This window comes from Ailuropoda melanoleuca, chromosome 18, assembly GCF_002007445.2.
Source record: "Ailuropoda melanoleuca isolate Jingjing chromosome 18, ASM200744v2, whole genome shotgun sequence".
In the NCBI taxonomy this organism is placed as follows: domain Eukaryota; kingdom Metazoa; phylum Chordata; class Mammalia; order Carnivora; family Ursidae; genus Ailuropoda; species Ailuropoda melanoleuca.
The window spans coordinates 33,865,886-33,885,710 of record NC_048235.1 but is presented as its reverse complement, the minus strand read 5'-3'; the positions used below and the strand labels follow the sequence as shown (position 1 = coordinate 33,885,710).

The window sequence follows — 19,825 nt, the reverse complement described above, 5'->3', positions numbered from 1 at the left end:
GGGAGGGAGGAAGGGAGGAAGGAAGGAAGGAAGGAAGGAAGGAAGGAAGGGAGGGAGGGAGGGAGGGAGGGAAGGAGGGAGGATGGGAAGCGGAACCCGATTCCTGTGAGATAAAGAAGGGCTGACCCAGCAAATTCAAATGTTTAAATTCAAATGTTGGTCAGCCTGAATTTTGGGAGGGAAACCCAATTTGACACAGGGATGCAGTTTAATACACTGGAAAAAAATACCAAAGTCAGATCAACTTGAGTCTGAATCCCAGTTCCATCTCTCACCAACTATGACCTCAGACAAGTTACTTAACTCCTTGGATCCCAGTTTCCTCATCTGATTATGGGAATAAAACGTATGGCCATGGGCTTGGTGTAAAGATGTAAAAATGTAAACCATGCAGAGCGTGAAGGTGCAATAAATAATAATTATCAATTATTATTTTAAAAGACCTTTACACCTGCCTGGGGCAATTTGGCAGTCTATATTAAAACGTTTAGAATATAAATATCCTTGCCTACGTGGACAAATGTTATTTGTCAAAGTATGCTCATTTAACTGGAAACTACTGAAAATAACCTAAACGTTCAACAGTGGAGGACTAGGTAAATAAGTAAATTTTGCACACCCATACAATGCAATACTATGTAGTTAAGTAAGTACAATGAAAAAATTTTCTTTGCATGGCAATAAATACTACATGCTTGGGGCGCCTGGCTGGCTCAGTTGGTAGAGCATATATATGACTCTTGATCTCAGGGTCATGAGTTCAAGCCCCATCTTGGGCACCGAGATTACTTAAAAACAAAAACAAACAAAAAAAAACCTACCACATGCTTAAGTTAAAAACCAGTATATACCATATAAATCCCGTTTTTGAAAAGTCATGTTTGTATAAAGAAATAGATTCAGTTAACAGTGATTATTTTTATTTATTTATAGATTTATTTATTATAGAGAGAGAGAGACCACAAAGATGTATGCTCACGAGCAGGGGGAGGGGCAGAGGGAGAGGGAGAGAGAATCCCAAGCAGACTCTTTGCTGAGCGTGCAGCCCTACACGCTGGGGTGGATCTCACAACCCTGAGACCATGACCTAAGACAAAATCAAGAGTCAGATACTTATCTGACTGAGCCACCCACGTGACCCAAGAATGATTATTTTTAGATAATGGGAATACAAGTTTTTCTTTTTCTCTTCACATGTCCGTATTTTCTAAATTTCCTAGGATGAACCTCAATAATGTATCAAATATAGATTTTTTTAAAAAGATTTTATTTGAGAGAAAGAGAGTACGTACAAGCAAGAGGAGGGGCAGAAGGAGAAGGAGAAGCAGTTTCCCTGCTGAGCAGGGAGCCCCCACGTGGGGCGACGTGGAGCTCAATCTGAGGCCCCTGGGATCATGACCTAAGCTGAAGGCAGACATTTAACTGCCTGAGCTATCCAAGCACCCCAAATGTCCATGTTTTAAAAGAGTAATGAGAACACTCCTGACTGCAAAGAACTTTGCTCTAGAGGAGGAAACAACCATATGATAAAAATTCCATATAATGTAAAGAAGGCCAAGTACCACATTGAAAAATAAACAGAAGGGGGGGGGAAGAGTCATGAATCTGGAGCCACAGGAAGGCTTCCTGGGGGATGCAGCCCTCAAGCTACGCCTTAGGCTGGACCCAAGGTAAAGCCTCAGCTAAGAGTAGGAATTACAAAAAGTGGAAGGAGAAAAAGATAGGGACGAACATTTCCTGCTAAGGGACCCAGATAAACAAGGGTTATGTGTGAATGAATACGCTGTATAGAACAAGGAAAAAAGAAGAGTCTGGTCTGGCCAGATGGATGGATGGATGGAAAAGAGAAAGAAGGGGGCGGTAAGGAAGGATGGAAGAAAGGAAGGGAGGGAGTGAGTTAAATCTGTGAAGTCTGTGAATGAATCCTGAAGGGACCATTAGCCAGAGGCTAGTTTTCAATCCTAGAGAAAATTTAGGAAGGGCTAAGCTCTAAACTCAACTTCCTTTGTTGATTAAGTCAGTGTTGGTGGATTTTAACCTCTCTCCCCGCCAAGCTCTCGTAACCACTGAGGCCCATCTTCACGGAACTCCTTGACCCTCTCACCCACTTGAGGCTACAGGCGCCTACACATCCAAGGCCAGGGAAACACAGCAGCATTCACTCAGATGGCAGCGCCGGCTGCCCCAACATTCACCTCCTTTTGCACAACTCATCCCAGGAGGCTTGAGCCACATGACAGTATGTGGGATAAGGAAGGAGCACTGAGTTTCAGGCTCTGCCAGAGCCAGTCCTTCTCAGGGCTTGGAACCAACCAGACAGACGCTGGTGTGCAAGGAACACAGTCTTTAAATGAAGGCGGTGAGCACCTTGTTTGGCAAGGGGGAAAGGTGAGAGTCCAAGCGAAGCCAGAACTGGGAAGGGGAACTCTGAGGACAGGCGCTACCGTGAATAGACAACAAGCCTACCACAGGGGCTTCAGGCTGGAAGTCAGAGCACACCTCCCAAGTTCAGGAACAGCCCAGGCTCCAGAAGGCTTCTCCTGAGAGGAAACGCTTTGGGATGGACTCCACGCCCTCAAGAGCCCAGGTAGAGCACTTAACTCGCAGTGAAACCACTTGGGGCCTGGGATGGGGGGCAGGGTGGACACCGAGAAGATTCGAATGTTTGCAGTGAGTTGTAAATGAGCCATCTTTCCAGAATGAATAGGGAGGCCTGGGCAGCTGAACTCGGGAGACCAGGGAGCGCCAGAGCAGCTGGACTTTCCCCGGTCAGCAGGGACACAGTTGTCTCGTTTCCAGGCTTCGGGGAAGGAAGGAGAGGCAAAGGTGGTGTCCACAGGGTGAGCCAGAGCCCCCAGCGGCCCCGGAGGAACAAGGCCCTGTGAAAACAGGGCGCAGCTGCTGGTCAGGCTCTCTGACCCTGGACCTCGCCCTCCCGGATAATGACTCCCCAGAACTCACTTCTCCCGGGCCATCCATCACCGCCCCAGACACAAGCCATCACTCACTGCTGCTGCCTGACCAGGAGCAAGCACCCTGGCCGAGCCCTGCTGTCCCACCTCCAGGCTGGGGCCACAGACTCCAAAGGAATCCCCGGCACTCCCTCTGCGGTTCCTGCCCACCCCAGACCCTAGGTAGTCCCAGAAACCAGGTGACAAAATTCCGGCCTGTTCTTTGTCTGGGCTCCCTCCCCTCCCCCACCCGCAGCAAGGGCTCTGGACAGCCATTTGCTCTTCCCTGAGAAATGCCTCCTCCCTGACTTCGGGGAGCTGGCTGGCAAAGCCAGAGTGGAAAATCAGTGAAGCTAATAGTGGAGCAATGCAGAAGCCGGAGCCAAGAACACAGCCCTGGAGTGGCTTTGCTGCACTTGCCCAGCGTGGTCAAGCGGGACACGTGAGCGTTCCTCCTTCACATTCTCTCACGAGCCAGCCCGGCACTGGGTCCTCCCTACCCCCACCCTGTTCAGCTCAGCTCTGGGAACACTGGCGAAGGCATTCTGGCCTCCAGTCTCTGGGGAAGACGACGTGGGGCAGAGAGGATCCTCCCGGGCAACCTGGGAGGTAAGCACCCTGCAGACTTCTACTGACCTCAAATCCTCCCCCCTTGTCCTCCAGTGGGTCGCCCAACATCACCTTTTGCGCCACGTCATTCCACTCTCTTCTGGCAGAGGGTGAAGAAACTCCTCTTCACCATCCAGTGTGTACTCAAAGAAGAAATTATGTTGGGGAAAGACGGGGCGGAGGAACGCTCCCGGATGTGGGTCCCAGGGCAGCCACCGGCCACACAATCGCTCTAGCCCATCTGAGGCTGGTACTGGGATACCCTCCACTACCTATTTGCGGCTTCCCCTGTACCCAGGCTGAAACGCATACCCCTTGGGGCCCAAGACTGCCGTGGGACCCTTTGGGGGATGGCCCGAGCCCTACCACCTAAAGCTGGGGCCATGCCTCTGGCACTGCTTGTAGCCTCCCCCCCATGGGCGCAGGTTTCCGTGGAACACAAAGACAAAGCCTTGCTTTGTGGCTCCCGGCATCAGCAACAAGGGGACTTGCAGCCAGAAATGGAAACGTGCGGCTTTTCCATTAAGTCTAACCTCTCCCCCTTCACCCGGCCACCAGACTCCTTCAAATCTGGGTAGGTGGGAGGAGCTGTAAAACCCCAGCCCATTAAATCGCTTATTAGTTGCAGGTTTCTTGAGTGTGTAGGCAAGTATTTTGAAACTGCAAGCCTCACACTGTCCCCCTTGACCAAGGGGGTCTGGGGTGTTTAACCCATGCTCCAGGACTCCCATCCCCCAACCGCAAGCAGCAGCCTCACAACCAGTTTTGGATTCCCCCACTTGCTTTTCCCAGTCTTATTCTAAAGGAGAGAAAAATACATAGACACAATCCTCCTCGAGTTCAGAACTTTAAAGCTGGTGCTTATCTTTCTAAGGGGGCATTTTGCCCCTCCACCGGCCCACGACCCAGGTTCCGTCCATCCATACAAGTCCCTCCCCTTCCTCAAGACTTGATCGGAAACAAGCTTCGCCTCTTTAAGATCCCACACTAGAGAAAGGAAAGGAGAGGGCGGGACAGAGGGAGGCTGGTTTTCCTGGAACCCTTATTAAATCAGCTTTCCAAGGACAGCCAGAAACTCCAGGCCCTCCCCACTCCCTCAGGAGTATTTGCAGACTGGGGGAGGGGCTCCCAACACACACACACACACACACACACACACACACACACACACACACACACACACTACAGCAAGGCTTTTCTAAAGGGGAAAAACTCTCCGTGGGAGCAGTGTTTTGGGTTTAAACTTTTCGACAAACCCTTTATATACAGATGACAGTCTTCTCTGAGGACAAGAGCAGCATTATTATGTAACAATTAGCAGGGACAAGACTATATGGTGATACTTTACATTTGTGAGGTTCCCTGTGGTTTACAAAGCACACAGACAGATTTCCCCTTCTGACTCCCCAGCAGTTCTCTGAAGACTGTGGGGCATGGGTTTTGCCATCACAAAGCTCTGTGAAGGACCACCCTGCACCAAGACAGGGACTTGTCCTCTGAGTGCAGCGGATTTCCACATCTGTATCCTAAGGCATCCCATGCCACCAAGGAAACAACAAGGCCCTCACCATGCGGTATCTTCTGGGGGGTCCCGGAACAAAGTACCCACAACCACCATTACTGCTCACGGACCATGTGCCAAGAGCGCTGCATACAGTCTTGTTTGACAGTCACGGATCTTGGGAGCGGATGCTCATTATTGGTATATTTTATATATGTTCCACACAGGAACTTTCCCAAGAGTCAACAGTAAGAAGAGGTGCCAAACTCAAAACCAAGGCAATCAAGCAAACCTTAGGCCCACACAAGACTTATACGCAGATGTTCACAGGCGTTTTATTAATAATAACCAAAACCGTCAACCCAAATGGCCATCAAAAGGGCAATGGCTACATATTTGCCAAGTAATGCCATTATATGAAATTCTAGAAGAGGCAAACCTGGTCTATAGTGACCGAAAGTAGATCCGCGCTTGTTGCGGTCAAGTGCTGGGGCGAGGTGGGGGTGGCTGAGTGGAAAGGGGCAAGAGGGAAGTTCTGTAGGTGATGGAAAATGTTCTCTCTCTTGACTGGGACAGTACTGAATTGACATTGGACGTTACATTGATCAAAACACACTGAACCGTACCCTTAAAAATCAGTGTATTTTCCAGAATGTAAATTATACCTCAGTTGATTTAAAAAAAAAAAAAATGGTGGTCTAACTTCAGTGTTCACTGCTGCAGAGCCTTCTAATGGCCCCCTTGACCTCCCAATTCCCTCCCTGCTGCTGTGGCCTGTGCCGCCTCCACCTCGGGACCTTCGGCCCCCTCGTTCCACCCTTCATCACCGCCTGGCCTTCCTTTCTCAGTTTGGATCCATGACCAGTGGCTTCCGTGAACCTCACCCACCCCACCCTAAAATTCCCACGCTTGTACCCTTGCTATTCCCTTCCGGAGTACAGGTGCCCAGGCCTGAGACCCCCGCCATTCACTTTCTTCACCCTCCACGTCTCAGGTGCAAAAGAGCTTTTTAGAGAAAGTTAAAAAAAAAAAAAAAAAAAAAAAAAGGGGTGGTATTTGGGGCCCATTGTAAATTCATATTCTCGAACCTCATCCAAGTCCTCCTGGCTTTTCGGACTCCCTTGCTACTGTCTATACTGCGGCTGATCCAAATCTCTACCCCTCCCAAACCTGCAGCCCTAACTCATTCCTTTTACTCTCATGTCATTCTGTCTGTCTCTAGTCGCCCAGAGTTGACAGCCAACCTCCTGAAACCTATAGATCCTATTTCTACAGCGTCTGCTAGTTTTTCCTTCCTTTACAATCTCACACCCCACACCCTGGTTCCTCCCGCTAGCTAGACATTCAAAACAAGCATCTATATGGCAACTATGGGAGCAGCAGTCCTAACTACCCATACTTCACCTGCAGGTGCTTTATCTGAATGCCCTCATTTCATGCTTTATTGCTGTCCCCATTTTAAAAATGAGCAAACTAAGGCTTACTGTGCCGGGATAACGATGAAATGGCAGAGCAGAATTCAAACATAGATGTCCTCCTCCCATCCATCCAAATTCAACTGCCTGGTTAATTTTCTGAAAGCTGGATCACATCACTACCTGCCCAGAATTTTCTGAGATTCCCAGTATGTACTCATTTACGTAGTTTCCTTAGCAGGGTGTCAAGGCCCTCCATACGCTAACAGCCCAACCCGTCTAGGTGTTACTTCCCACGACCACCTGCTCATTAGGGAAGTCGTTCTGTATATATAGCTTATACATGTAGCCTCAGTACCCTCACTCATGCTAGTCCGCCTGGAATGCCCTTCATTCCCCTCTTCCAAACAAACCCCCACTTACCCCTCTAGACCCAAGTCAGCTGCTCTCTGCTCTACTCTTCCTCTGCATTCCCACTGTGTTATGACTCCACTGTGTGGTTTAAACATGGTCTACCTTGTACTTAGTGACCTCTGCACTTGTCTCCCTGACAATAAACTCCCTGTGAGCAGAGACAATCTCTCCCACTTTGGGTCTCTGGCATGTTCTAGCTCAGGTCTAATGTTCAGTTCTGCTACTGAATGCAACATTAATCTGCCCGCTCCAGTCAAGTGTACCTTCCAGAAAGTCTAATGTGCCCTCTCTATCACCATGCCAGTGGACAAATACGCTCACTCATGATTTCAAATGGGTCCTGACAGCTGGGACAGATGGCCTTTTAAAGTCTGCCACTACGTCACATGCACACCTGAGTCTCTTACCCACTGCCCGCCAACCTTCACTATGCATGTGGTCAGCCACTGAGTCACAAGCCACACAGCCCTTTGGCAGCAGTTAGGTTCTCACAGACACCTGAAAGTGTGTTGCACCTATATCTCCATGAAGTATTTTCACAACTCCAGTAAATCCCATGAGCAAGTCCTTCCCATTACAAATAATCCGAATTTACAACAAGTCACAGATCTCCACCAGCGCCCAGGCACCATAATGGTCCCTGGCTCTACATCTCTTCGAAATCCCTCCAGTGGTGCATCTCCAAAGCCAGCTGCTCGGCAGGCCTCCAAACAGACATGGCTGGACATGGTCAAGGAAGGAAAAATGGTGGGCCCGTGGCTCATGACTGCCCGCCCTCACAGAAGATAGGTCTTTGGAACAATTTTCTAGAAGCCAGAGGTCTTTATCAAGCTCCCATCTCCTTCAACATCCCCTGATCCAAGTTCTAAACAAACAAATTCACAGGTCACTTGTGCCCTCATTGTATGTATCTCGTTTAGGGAGCCAACTCTTGGATCCCAAACAGAAGTTCTTTTTCAGGAACGGAAAAGCATAAACCCACCCTAAGCACGTCACCTCTAGCAAATGGATGTCACTAGCCTTTGTGACCCCAACCTCTGCTGGAGTTGGGTGTGTTTATAGCCAGGCCCACCCCAGCCCAGGTACTGTGCAAGCCTCTCCTACAAAAAGCTTTGCTCCACCTGGGGTGGAACCTTCCCAGTCCACGCATCACCTCTGTCCTAGTCTGCTATGCTTCTGAGGCCCAGGAGTCCAGACTGACCCCTTAGCCCATGCCTTACCTTGTTCAGGCAAGGTTGGGGCCGGCCTGGCGGTGCAGAGTGTGGCTGTGACCAGCACAGCCCAGAAAAGGAGGCCCTTCCAGCCCCACATCCCAGTTCTGCTGTTAGAAGTTGGCGACCAGGTTCCACACCTCCATGGAGACGCCGTCTTGAGCTTGATCCTCCTTTTCAAGCTGACCCTAGGGAAGAAACCACCAAAGAGTTAGGAAGGTCCGCATGGGAGGTGGGAAGGCAAGGAGAAAAAGACGTTAAAGCGTGTCACCTAGTCACCCTGCCCAGAACGGTCCTGAAAGCAATAACTTACTTCTTAAGGCACAAAGAAGAGAACTGTGGTCCTGCCCCAACATTGAATTCGGGGTTATAGGCCTTCACTAGACAAAACAGTGATTCAATTCAGCTCTGCAGCTACTTCCCGAGCGTGGGCTACACGCAAGCCTTGTTGGGAAAATTGTCACATAGTCCTCTAAGGCATAAGCCCCGAGATCGTGTGTGCTGGGAAAGTGAATAGGCTCATGAAAGTCCCAGAGACTCCTGCCACTTCGTGGGCAATGGCTGCAGAGCGTGGGGGAGGGGGGCTGCAGGGGGCCTGAGTGGGCTGGTGACTCTCCCAGGACAGACCGCACTTCCTCTAGGGCAAACCAGCCCTTTGGTGAGGGGTAAAGAATTCTGGAACGAACCAAGGACTAGGAAACCGGAGCCAGGTACCCTGCTGACCCTCTCCGGACCTATGCAGTCAGGAAGCTGAAATAAGTGGTCTCTTGGGTTCTTTCTTTTGGTCTCTAAAACTACACGCATCACAGGGATCTCTGGTCCTATCAACTTCCCGTGCGGACAGAACACAATTCTCCCCAACTTATAAAGGGCCTCTGGGTACAGAACCAGGAAGCAGATGCAGCCCTCCTCCCCAGTGCTGAAAGGGGACGGCTAATGTCCAACAGAAACGAATCTAGAAGCAGGGCCAAAAAGGTCATCCTGAAAAATCAAAGGTCCTTGCCAGGACCCACTCAGAAAAGCACAGACCACAGCCCTTTACCCTCCTCAGGTCTAATGTGGTAATAACATTAAAAAAAAAAAACCCTGAGGGTCTTAAGGAACAGGACTGTTGCCACTAAGCACTGACCAAGTGATAAGACTTTTTGGGCCCTGTATGGGCTAGGTAGGGGTGACATCTCCATCTCCAGGTGGCTTTTGTCCTAAATGCTCCAGGGAACCATCCAAGTTATTTAGAGAATCCACTTCCCCGGAACATGCCCTAATGTGGTGCTTCAGCCCTGCCTCCCCGGAGCCAGACAGGGCCCCTCGTGAGTCAGTCCCCATGAGTGAGTCAGTCCCGGTTGGCAGAAAACCCCCCAGATTCTTGGCTTCATTCACATGCGCTTGCCAGTGGGAGTACGCATGTACCCCCACTAGCTCCCTCCCAAGGCTTTACTAACATCTTTTAATGATTTCAAATTACAGGAGAAATAAACATTTCTCTGTCAATTTTCTAAATTTAGGGAAGGGACGTGAAGAGACAGAATATTTACTGAATACCTACTTACTATGTGTCAAGCATGTACTGGGTAAAATTTATACCTATAAAACTTCATTTCTTCCTCGCTATAACCTTGTGGGGGTAGGAATTATTATTCCCCTTTAAGCAGTGGAGAAACAGACTGCCAAGAGGTCAAGTACTTTGCTTAAGGTCATGCAGCCTTGGTAAGCAAAAGCACCAGGACTCTCACCACCCGGTCTGGACGCTAAAGGACAGGACACAAGGAAGCAAACCGATGTGATGGAACCTGGCTCTATCTAGTGCAAGCTCGTTTTCTCCAAAGAACATCCCTGTGCCATAAAGAAACCAAGCAGCCTCGGACAGACCCAAGGTAAGTCTGGAGATGGGATCGCCTCTGCTCCTCTGGCTGAGAGAAGACTCTTGGAAGCAGATCACAGATGTGCCAGCTAGGACACAGGAAGGGGCACGATCCCTGGCCTGCGACGGACACACTGCTTGCTAAAGGACATCCCTAAACCACACGCCACATCTCACTATGTCCCCAAAATATACCAGACCAAAGATGCAGGGCTGTCACCCGGAAAGGTACACCTAGCCAAGAACCCAAGTGCCACAGGACCCGCCAGGTTAATGAATATCTTCCGTATCCAGTGGGAAAAGGTGGTATCATCCCGAGGCGGTTAAGCTTGCTTTCAGTGTAGCAGACAGTCAGCTTCCACCACTGCTCAGCCACTCTGGACCCCGAAAAGCCTTCCCACTTCCTCACAGCTGTGGGCTCTCTCTGGGCTCTGCTAGCAGTGTACTTCAAACTAATCTGGCTGCTTCTCTCCAGCTCACCCCCCTCCAAAAGGTGCAAAAGTCTCTTTCTCGGCTTCCCTCAGGGCCCTCAGGCCCACATCTGTAAAACAAAGGATGTCAACAAACACTCAGCCTCCCAGCACCAACTCCTGTGGGCAGACGCCCCACTCCCCAAGCCTCCAGGAACCAGTAACCCAAACCACCAATCCACACACTGTCTGGGACCCTGGAACTGCCGCCGTCTTCTTCACCACACCTTCTTCTCCTACTATTAATTAATGAATTCTTAAAATCCGGGAGGGACAATCTCCTTCCTTCACTGCTGGACAGATGTGACCTGTAGCCTATGCAGGTGTCCTCGGAAGCTTCCTCAGAGACCCTGCAGCTGGCTCCGCCCTCAGTCTCTCCCCTACCCAGCAGGTCTCTGGGGACTTGAAGCCCCACTCCACCCGGGCACAGAGGTCCTCACGGGGGACTGGCCTCTCTGCTTTCCCACTTGTTGGAGGGGGATGGCTGCCGAGCCTCCATCACAGGTGGCTATGAGGATCAAATGTGCAGCATAGGTGAAAGTGCAAGCCCTCTCCTCTTGGAGTACTAATCCATGTAAGAATTATAAACATTGTGCTTTGAGTCACTCCTTGACAGCACTCTCAGGCTTTGTTAACTGGAGGCAGGAGGACACAAACTTGCTATCTTTACAAAGGTCTCTCTCACTACCCATCTTCAAACCCTATACTCTAGACCTAGGGGTCCCAGGCAGTGGCCACTAGCCACTTGCGACTACTGAGCACCTGGAATGTGGCTCATGGGAATCAGGATGTGCTAGACACGGGACATACACATCAGACTTCGAAAACCTGGTGTGGAAACAGAGAAGGCAAAGTAGCCCATCAATAATTTTTTATTCGGTTACATATTCAAATGATGGTATTTTGGATATATGGGGCTAAATCAAATAGATCATTAAAATCTCAACCAATTAATTAATAAAACTGAATTCCACCTGCTTCTTTTTACTTAATTTCAAACATAGCTACTAGAAAATCTAAGATCACATGTGGCTCGTGTTCTATTTCTACAGGACATGACCTTAAGCAATCTCCATGTTCTGCCCTCTTCTTTGTCCTTCCTCCATCCTTAATGGGCCAGCTTTCTTAATTCTCTGAATCCCACCAATAAATAAATAAATATGTTTATTTCGATTTAACTTAATTTAAAAAAGCTACCTCTTGCACAAGTCTTTGAGCCTTCTCGCTGAGGATCTCATTCCTCTGAACTTCCAAAGCACCCTGGGATCGCAAGCCCCTCAAGCAGCAGGGATTGTGTCTGACCGACTTTCGCTAATACACTTAGCACCCACGATATACACAGCAGATGCCGAGACATTTGTTAAGTGGATGAATAAGTGAACGATGGCTGATTCAACAGAAACTGATACAGACACTCTTGCAAATGAGACATCTTCTGAACATTTTAATTCAGAACTGAGGAAGTCAACACCAAAACATTCTTTTCTTTGGACAGGAATAAGACTTACTAATTTTTAAATTTGAAGTCTTTGTTTAAAAAAAAGTATCCAAATGTTCTCTGAGTGAGGCATACCAAAAATTAATAATAAGTGAAACACAAACTGCTCTACCATGATCTGGGAAACCTTGCTTTTGAAGACAAAATGGACTGATGGATGACCACTCTCTTCTTGGAGTCGGTCAAGCAGGTAACAGCTATTTACTTGCGGGGGGTGGGGAGGACCACATATAATCTTCTTTAACGGCAAGGAGTGGTGGTGGTGAGGAGAGAATCTCTGCTTCAGGTAGATGCAACCTTAGGGGGGAAAGCAAATATCCTAGCCCAAGTCTGGAACTTAATCCTCTCTGGAAACACCAGAGTCTTCTTTCAAGCTTCACATCTGGGCTCCCACTAGTGCCTGGTGCATTCAGACCTTGGACAAATCTCTTGGGGAAGCAGATGCAAGACAAATTTCCCAAGAGGAAATTAAACTCATCTCAAGGGATGAGGCTTTTTCAGAACAGGACATCTGAATCAATTCTACCTCCTTTGCCTCCAGCAGCATCAGGCTCAAACTTTCCCAGGAAGCTCTACCCTAACAGCCATTTTGATGAAAGAGATTTAAAAATGGAGGCAAGAAGAGTGTGTTTGGAGTAGATGGCTGCTTACAGCCCAAGCTCACAGGAGCAAATTTCCTACTGAAGGACCCTTTTTTCAGGACAACACCCCAAACACAAAGCATACAACTAAAAGCAAAACCCCACGGATTTTCCTTGGGACTCCATGGCTGGAGTCTGCCTACTCAATGTTTGATGCGCTCTTCCTGCCCTCTGGAGTCCAACAGGGCTAAAGCCAGCGTAGGCGTAGGGATGCATGGATGAACTCTTATCTCCCGCAAGACAGGTGGTACCTGTCTTGGCATCTGCCAAGCTCCTAACTCCATTTCTTCCTGTGTTTTTGCTTCACTTGCTATTCTATTGGAACTTTCTAACATCATCCATGGCCAGAGACCAAAGAAGCACCCAAGGCTGTCTACTTTGGAATGAAAATTAGTGGTGCCCACTCTGGCCCAAATCCCATTCGTGAAAATGCCTACAAAATGGGCATTTGGACAGGCGTAGTAAAAGCACGCAGTGAAAGCACACATGTCCAAGTGGCTCTCCACCCGGATGGCCCTCATTAAAAAGCTGACACTTGGCGATGACTAAGACTGAATGCAACAGATATTTCAGGGAGCTCGTCACTGATGCAGTACATAACCACCCCAGCTGGAGCCAGGGCCCAGCAACCTCCCCGTCCCCAAACACCCTGCGCTCCTCTAGGGGTCAGCGGCAGCCCTGGAGCCTCTCCCAACCAACTGGGGGGAAATATGTAAACAAGTCATTAGAGAGGCAGGCTGTCAGGACAGACAGTCGGCAATGGCTCTCCCTTGGTCACTGAAAGGAAGGGAGATGACCCAGGCTTGGGGGTAATTAGCTAGACTGAGACACGTCCCACGGGGCCCTGCTACTTAGCTTTTAAAGCCTCAGAGAGGAAACCGGGAGCCTGGGCCAACAGGGAAAATGGCCACTTTCTGCTAAACAGTCTCAAGGCTAAGGTTCTACAGTTTAGACGGGATTCCAAAAAAAGCGCTGGTCCGGAGGTGCAAAGGGCAGGGCACATCTGCGGAGGAAACAGTCACCTTAATTACCATGTCTAGAGAAAGTGCGATTTCATTACAGCCTCCAAAACTACCGCCCAAAGGAGGAAACCAGAGAAGTGTTTTCAATTTGAAAGAGACTGAAAAAGAGAGGGTGAGAGCGACCAACTCTCCCCACCCTCCTGCAACTATGGACCATTGGGTGCTTTCCTACCTCAAAGGATATTACAAAAAAAAAAAAAGAATAAAAAGAATAAAAAACCCCCTCAACAATCCAACGCCCGCTTTCAAACCTATAGCTGTTAAAAGGTAAAATGTCCCATTTCAGTTTCCAGGGGCTGCAGTCCACGTTAACTCCTTTAAAATGCACAGGGAGAGCCCCTGGCAGCAACAGCATCCGCCCCCCCCCCACATGCCCCCCGCAGCTGCGCCCCGGGCTCGCTCCAGGGAGGGTGGAAAAGGGACACGTGATGCCACCACCGTGCGGCCAGAGACCGGACGGCGGGCTCCGGACAGGGTTAGGACGCTCGGGCTGCTCCAGCTACCACTGAAGGGGCAGAAAATGCAATGCTTTCGTTCCAGAAACTTCCGTCAGGGCCAGTTCTGGGTCAAACCCATGGCCAGAGAGGCCACCTCCAACAGATGACCCGTTCGCAAGTGCCAGCCCCCTAAAACCGTGGCCCCATCTCCTACGACGCCTTTTTCCGGCACAATCTAGAAAGCACCGCCACCATCAGATCCTAAACAACTTGGGATCCAGGATAACTTTCTTTTCTCCCCAAATCCCAAAGCCTCATCTCCAAGTCTCAAAAAATGTTAGAGAGGGAGGTAGGTGGGAAGGACAAGTTGAAGAATCCCAGTTTTAATTTGGGTGAGGGGGAAGGGAGGGAAAGGGATGTTAATGTGGCTGCGGTGTGGGGTGAAACGGAACCAGATGCGGCTGCTACATCTGGAAAATGGGGGGGGAAAGTGACGGGGGAGAAAGACACCGCAGTAATTTTTTTGGTGGGCCAACAGCTTCTGGGCCCAGAAGGGAGAAGGAGAAGCAAGCCTCACCACCGCCGCCCCCTCCACCCCCGCCCGAAGGTGTCTGGCTGCCTTCGTAGGCTATGCGCTAAATGAACTCCATCCACAGTGTCAATAAATTCCTCTGCAAACGAGGGTTCCTCTTTTCCCAACCCCAAACATAACGGGAGGCGGGAGCCGGCTGGGCAGAGGGTCTGAACCAGAGAAGCAACATGCGACGCTGCCGACTGAACCGCACCGGGCAAAACCCTCATCCCTTCCCCCACCGCCTAGAACCAGATTGGAACTGAACGTTCCCCTCCCCCCGACCCCATAATGGGGCTTAACATCACCCGCTGGGCGCCCTCCCTTCCACAAACTTCCGACCCTTTCGGAGATCGACTAAGTAGAAGATAACCCCCTCTGGAAAAGGGAATTCCTTTCTCGCTCTCCGCTGTAGCAGATTCGGCCATTTGGTGACGACACCTCCTTAAAACCTATTCCAGGAGAAGCTAACCTACCCCTCCACTTCCTTCCCTCTTCATGCCCCTATCCACCCGCCCCCAACCTCGACCCCAGACTTTCCCGGAGGTGGAAAGGACTTAGAAATACCCCGGGGACTCAAAGCTACCTGCTGAAATGGGGTGAGTCCGCACTACGGGACTAAGAAGAGATGGACTGGAATGCAATACACACACACACACACCCCACCTCGCTGCCCACTCCCGCCCTCCCTCCCCAGTCCGAGGAAACCGAGGGCCGCCGCCGCCTTCGCCCCGGCCCTGTCCCTCCCAGGACTCACCGCGGAGCCGCCGCCGCCTCGCCAGTTCCCCGGCGCGAGTTGGCGGAAAAGTTGGGCGGCAGGAGGAGCGGCGGGACGAGAGCGGGGAGGGGGCGCAGAAGGCGACGCGAGCGGGGAGCCGGGAGGGGAGACAAAAGGGGGGCGCAAAGCGCTGGGGAGGGAATCGGGAGGTGGAGGGGGGCGGGTGACGAGTGGAGGGAGGCGCCGGACCCGACTGGGCTGCGGCGGGGGAAGCACGCAGCCGGGAGGCTCCAGCGCCGGGGGCCGCTCGGGACGCCAAGCCCGCCCCGGATCTGCGGGCGCCGCGGCTCTTACCTCACTCGGCGCTGCGGTTCCGCCTCTGGAGAGTCCGCCGTGGCTTGTGCGGGCGGGCGGGCGCCCGCGTCCCCAGCTCCGGCCCGCCGCCCCCGGGCTCCGCTCGGGTCCTCGCGGGGCCGCGAGAGCCCCGCGGCCGGCGCTCGACTCCCGGTGGCGCTCGGTGCTCAGCGCCTCCAGCCCGGGCGGGAACAATGGAGCCGAAGCTGGTGCCCCGGAGGCGGGGCGGGGGAGGGCTCCCGTCCGCCGCCCGGGGTCTCCAGACCCTGTGGCCCCCCTCTCCGGAACCGGGCGGCGGCGCCTCACGCTTCTCGCAGACCCGGCTCCATCGCCCTGCGGGGGCCCCGGCGCCGCCGCGTGCCCGACTGCCGCACTAGGACGGCGCGCCCTGCGGGGCGCCCCTCGGACCGGCGAAAAGTCCTCGGTCTCCGCTGCTTCTCCAGCTGCGGCGCGCGCTCGCGGCCGGGGAAGGCGAGGTCGCCGCAATGCGCTAAGCGGAATCTCGGTCCAGTCGGGACGTTGCCGCCCAGCTCCGGGCACAGCCCGGGCTCCTCCGCGCGCTGCGGCTGGACCCGAGTTCGGGCTCCCGCTCGCCGCCGCCCGCTGCCCAGGCCGCCGCACCAGTGCCCGCAGGAGCGCTCGGAGCGCTGTGCGCCGGCGAGGCGCGAGGGCTCGCTCTCTCACTCCCACCCGCGCTAGTCCCACCCCCTCCTCCTCCCCCTGCCGCTGCCTGCTGGGCCTTGTAGTTCCCGGCCGCGGCCCCCGAGAAGGGGGAGCGGGCTGAGCGGCGCGGCGCTCTGCCGCTGCTTTCCTGCAGTCTGGGCTCTCTGGGCGCGCGCGCCCCTGCAGCTGCGCCCCGCCAGGAGGGCGCCCGAATTTCAGGCCGTAGACATATGAGCGGTTTGCGGGGTGAGGTGGGGAGACGCTGTCGTCCCGAGGTTGTACGTGCTAGCACTGGCCTTGGAGTCGCACTCACTGCGTGCCTCGGAGAAATGATTCTTCTCGCTCTAAATCTCAGTTTTCTCATCTATGGAAAGGGGGATAATAGTTCTTTTCATATAGAGTTGAAGATGAAGGGAGGGCCTGCCACATAGTTAACATTCAATAAATACAAGCTGTTTTTATTCACGAGAAGGTCTACCCCCTCTTCAGACCCTTCCCTTCCATCTAACGTTCCCCAGCTGCAGGGTTCAGGTTTTGTGGTCTATGGGAAATTCTGCAGCACCATTCTGGGCCTCCAGAAGTCTTTAACCTGCAGTGAATTTTAGGAAGCAAGGAGTGAGTGGTGGAAGTTGGGCATGTTGTTGGTTTGGAAATTAATCAGAACCCACCCCAGAGTACCTGAGGAAGACGTTCTATGGAACCTGAGAAAAGTGGCTAAAATGCCCTTTCTTCTGGGTCCTTCCACTATGACCTCGTGGTTCCCTAATCCAAATGCACATGAATCCTCTGGGGGAACTTCTAAAAAATACGGTTCTTGGACCTACTCAGACTTTACGAGTTAAGCTGTGCCAGGAAAGAGCCAAGAGTCTGTGTTTTTTCTGAGGCTCTCAGGGTGTCAATTTGGGGCCATTGGTAGGGTGAGAAGTATGCCACACTAGGTATGAAGGATACCTCCATTCTGGTCCCTGACTTATAAACTGTTTGATTTTGGACAAGTCATACATCTGAAAAAAATCAAGACTTGTTTACCTATCCCCCCACCCCCAGTTGGTTGAGACTCCCTCAGAAGATTGTCAGGAGAATTAAATAAAATAATGGATGTCAGTGCATTAAAGTATTACACAGATAGAAGTCACTATGGAGGGGCCCCTGGGTGGCTTAGTCGATTAAGCATCTGACTTCTGGCTCAGGGTCATGATCTCGGGGTTCTGGGATGGAGCCCCACATCAGGCTCCGTGGTCAGTGGCGAGTCTGCTTGGAATTCTCTCCCTCTCCTTTTCCCTCCCCCCCCCCAACTCGTGCTCTCTCTCTCTATAAATAAACAAAATCTTTTTTTAAAAAGTCACTATGTAAGTGAAGGTAGGACCTACAACTCATTGCCGCCCCACAAAACCCTCAAGCTTGTGGAAGCTGAAATACTGAATGAGATTAACCCCCCCAAATTTAAGGAAACAGTCTAAGTAATTTTTCTATTTGACCAGCAAGTTAAAGAATAGTGATCATCACAGTGTCATTCACATAGTAGGAGTTCAATAGCTGTTTATTGACTGACCAGAGTAAATATTCAATAAATGTTTGTTGGATGGTTGAGTAAATTAAAAACTAAATAAAAAGCACAAAGTTACATATTTGCAGAATAAATGAACTTCAGCCATGGTTATAGGGTTATTCCCCCTACAAGCCTATCCCCTTCATGTTTAAACTTTATAGCTCCTGAATCAGGAGCTGTTTATCCTGCCATATAAGCTGCTCACCCATTGGGCCTTCTTTTTTGTTTGTTTTATTTTTTGTTTTTATTTTTATTTTTTATTTTTTTAAAGATTTTATTTATTTATTTGACAGAGAGAGACAGCCAGCGAGAGAGGGAACACAAGCAGGGAGAGTGGGAGAGGAAGAAGCAGGCTCCCAGCAGAGGAGCCTGACTTGGGGCTCGATCCCAGGACTCTGGGATCACGTCCTGAGCCGAAGGCAGACGCTTCACGACTGCGCCACCCAGGCGCCCCGGGCCTTCTTTTTTTAAAAGTAGGTTTCATGTCCAGATGGAGCCCAGTGGGGTGCTTGAACTCACAACCCTGAGATTAAGACCTGAGCTAAGATCAAGAGTCTGATGCTTAACCAACTGAGCCACTCAAGAGCTCTGGGTTTTTCTTATTTTAAATGCTCATTCCAGACACGTAAGAAGGCCAAACCCATGTGCTTCCTCCTTAGAGAGGCCTTGCCTACCACTCCCAGCCCTCATAGTCCTTGGAACTCTCCTCACCTTCTGGTATATCTCATCGATCTGATACTTAACTTTGTTAGTCATCTTTTTTTTTTTTTTAACTCTTTCTCTCTAACTAGTTTCCAAACTATACCAGGGCAAGGACCCCATCTCTGTATCTGACTAGCTCAGGGCGCTGCTCAGGAGATGTTCTCTATGTATTTGTTTGTGGTAGGTTGGATGAGAGTAGCAAACCTGGGTTACCAGAGGAGGAAATACAATTGGAGGGGACAGAATTGGGAAGTCAAACCATGGAGAATCTAGTGTTTATGGTAACATCCAATGACTAGTTTTCCACTCCATCACTGGAAGAGAATATATCCCCCTGCCTCTCTCTGAGTCTTCTAAAACAAGGGGTTTTCAATCCAGCCCTTTTATTCTTCAGATTTGGAAGCTTTAAAGGAGTGTCTTGAACCCAGAAGAGGAGGCTGAACCATGTGTCCTTGATTGAAACAGAAAGAGAATGATCTAAATACCTGTCTGCTGTTGAACAAATTTCTCTATAGATTTAGCAAGAAACCAAAACGAAAGCAAGCAGCCAACTTGATAGCTCTCCTTCCTCCAGTTCTCCAGCCAAAGACAGCAGGATGGAGAAGGCGAGAAACCCAGAAAACGAATGGGTCATCCAGACCATAGACATGGCTCCAGAATCATTGAGAGCTGGCTGCTTTTGTCCTCCCAGCCCAACTCCCCTTCCCTATTGCTCTTCCCCCCTCTTTCTTGAAATGCAGACCCTCCACTTCAGGACAGGCCCCAGGCCATTGGAGAGAGAGCATCCCCAGGGCAGCCCTGAGCGGTCAGCCGGCAGCTCTGTCTGCCTCTGTCCTGCTCTGAGGACTCCTGGCACCTTGCCTCCCCACACAGAAATGTAATCTTCCCTCCGAGATTACAAAGAGCTGGGAGGGTCAGGGAGGATTTGTAGGCCCCTTGCCCTGCCAGCTAGATGTCTGAGGGGGAGACAAAGGCCCTCATGCTCGAGGACCTGATAACCAGTTGGGGGCCTGTTGCCTCCTGGATCTGTGGGAGGAGGGAAACGGTGCTGAATGAAATGGAGGGAAACAGAGCTCTCCCCAAAGCCCCATCGGTTCTCTTTGTTTTGGAACACTGCGGAAAATCCCTTCCTTCTTCCTCCAGCTCCTTGTGGCCTCAGAGTTCTTCCACGGACAAGGGAACTCCTCCTCTCTCCCCGGCGCTCCCCTGCTCCATTCGAGGTTAGTAATCTTAGGGCT

At 51.0% G+C, this 19,825-nt stretch overlaps 1 protein-coding gene across 9 annotated transcripts in view; it reads right to left on the bottom strand.

Moving 5' to 3' along the window:
• FGFR1 (fibroblast growth factor receptor 1) overlaps positions 1-15,805 on the bottom strand; it is a 48,100-nt gene extending 32,295 nt beyond the window's left edge. For 7 of the 9 annotated variants that reach the window (XM_034647457.1, XM_034647459.1, XM_034647458.1 and 4 more), the window contains exons 1-2: positions 15,674-15,805; positions 8,111-8,289 (exon numbers count right to left, since the gene is read on the bottom strand). In XM_034647457.1, the coding sequence (XP_034503348.1) occupies positions 8,111-8,201 (91 nt within the window). In that variant the 5' untranslated portion in view covers positions 8,202-8,289; positions 15,674-15,805. Of the gene's footprint in view, positions 1-8,110; positions 8,290-15,358; positions 15,511-15,673 lie in introns of those variants that run through there. The other 2 variants (XM_011232355.3, XM_011232356.3) reach the window with 1 other exon arrangement.
• Between the last annotated feature and the right edge of the window lie 4,020 nt (positions 15,806-19,825).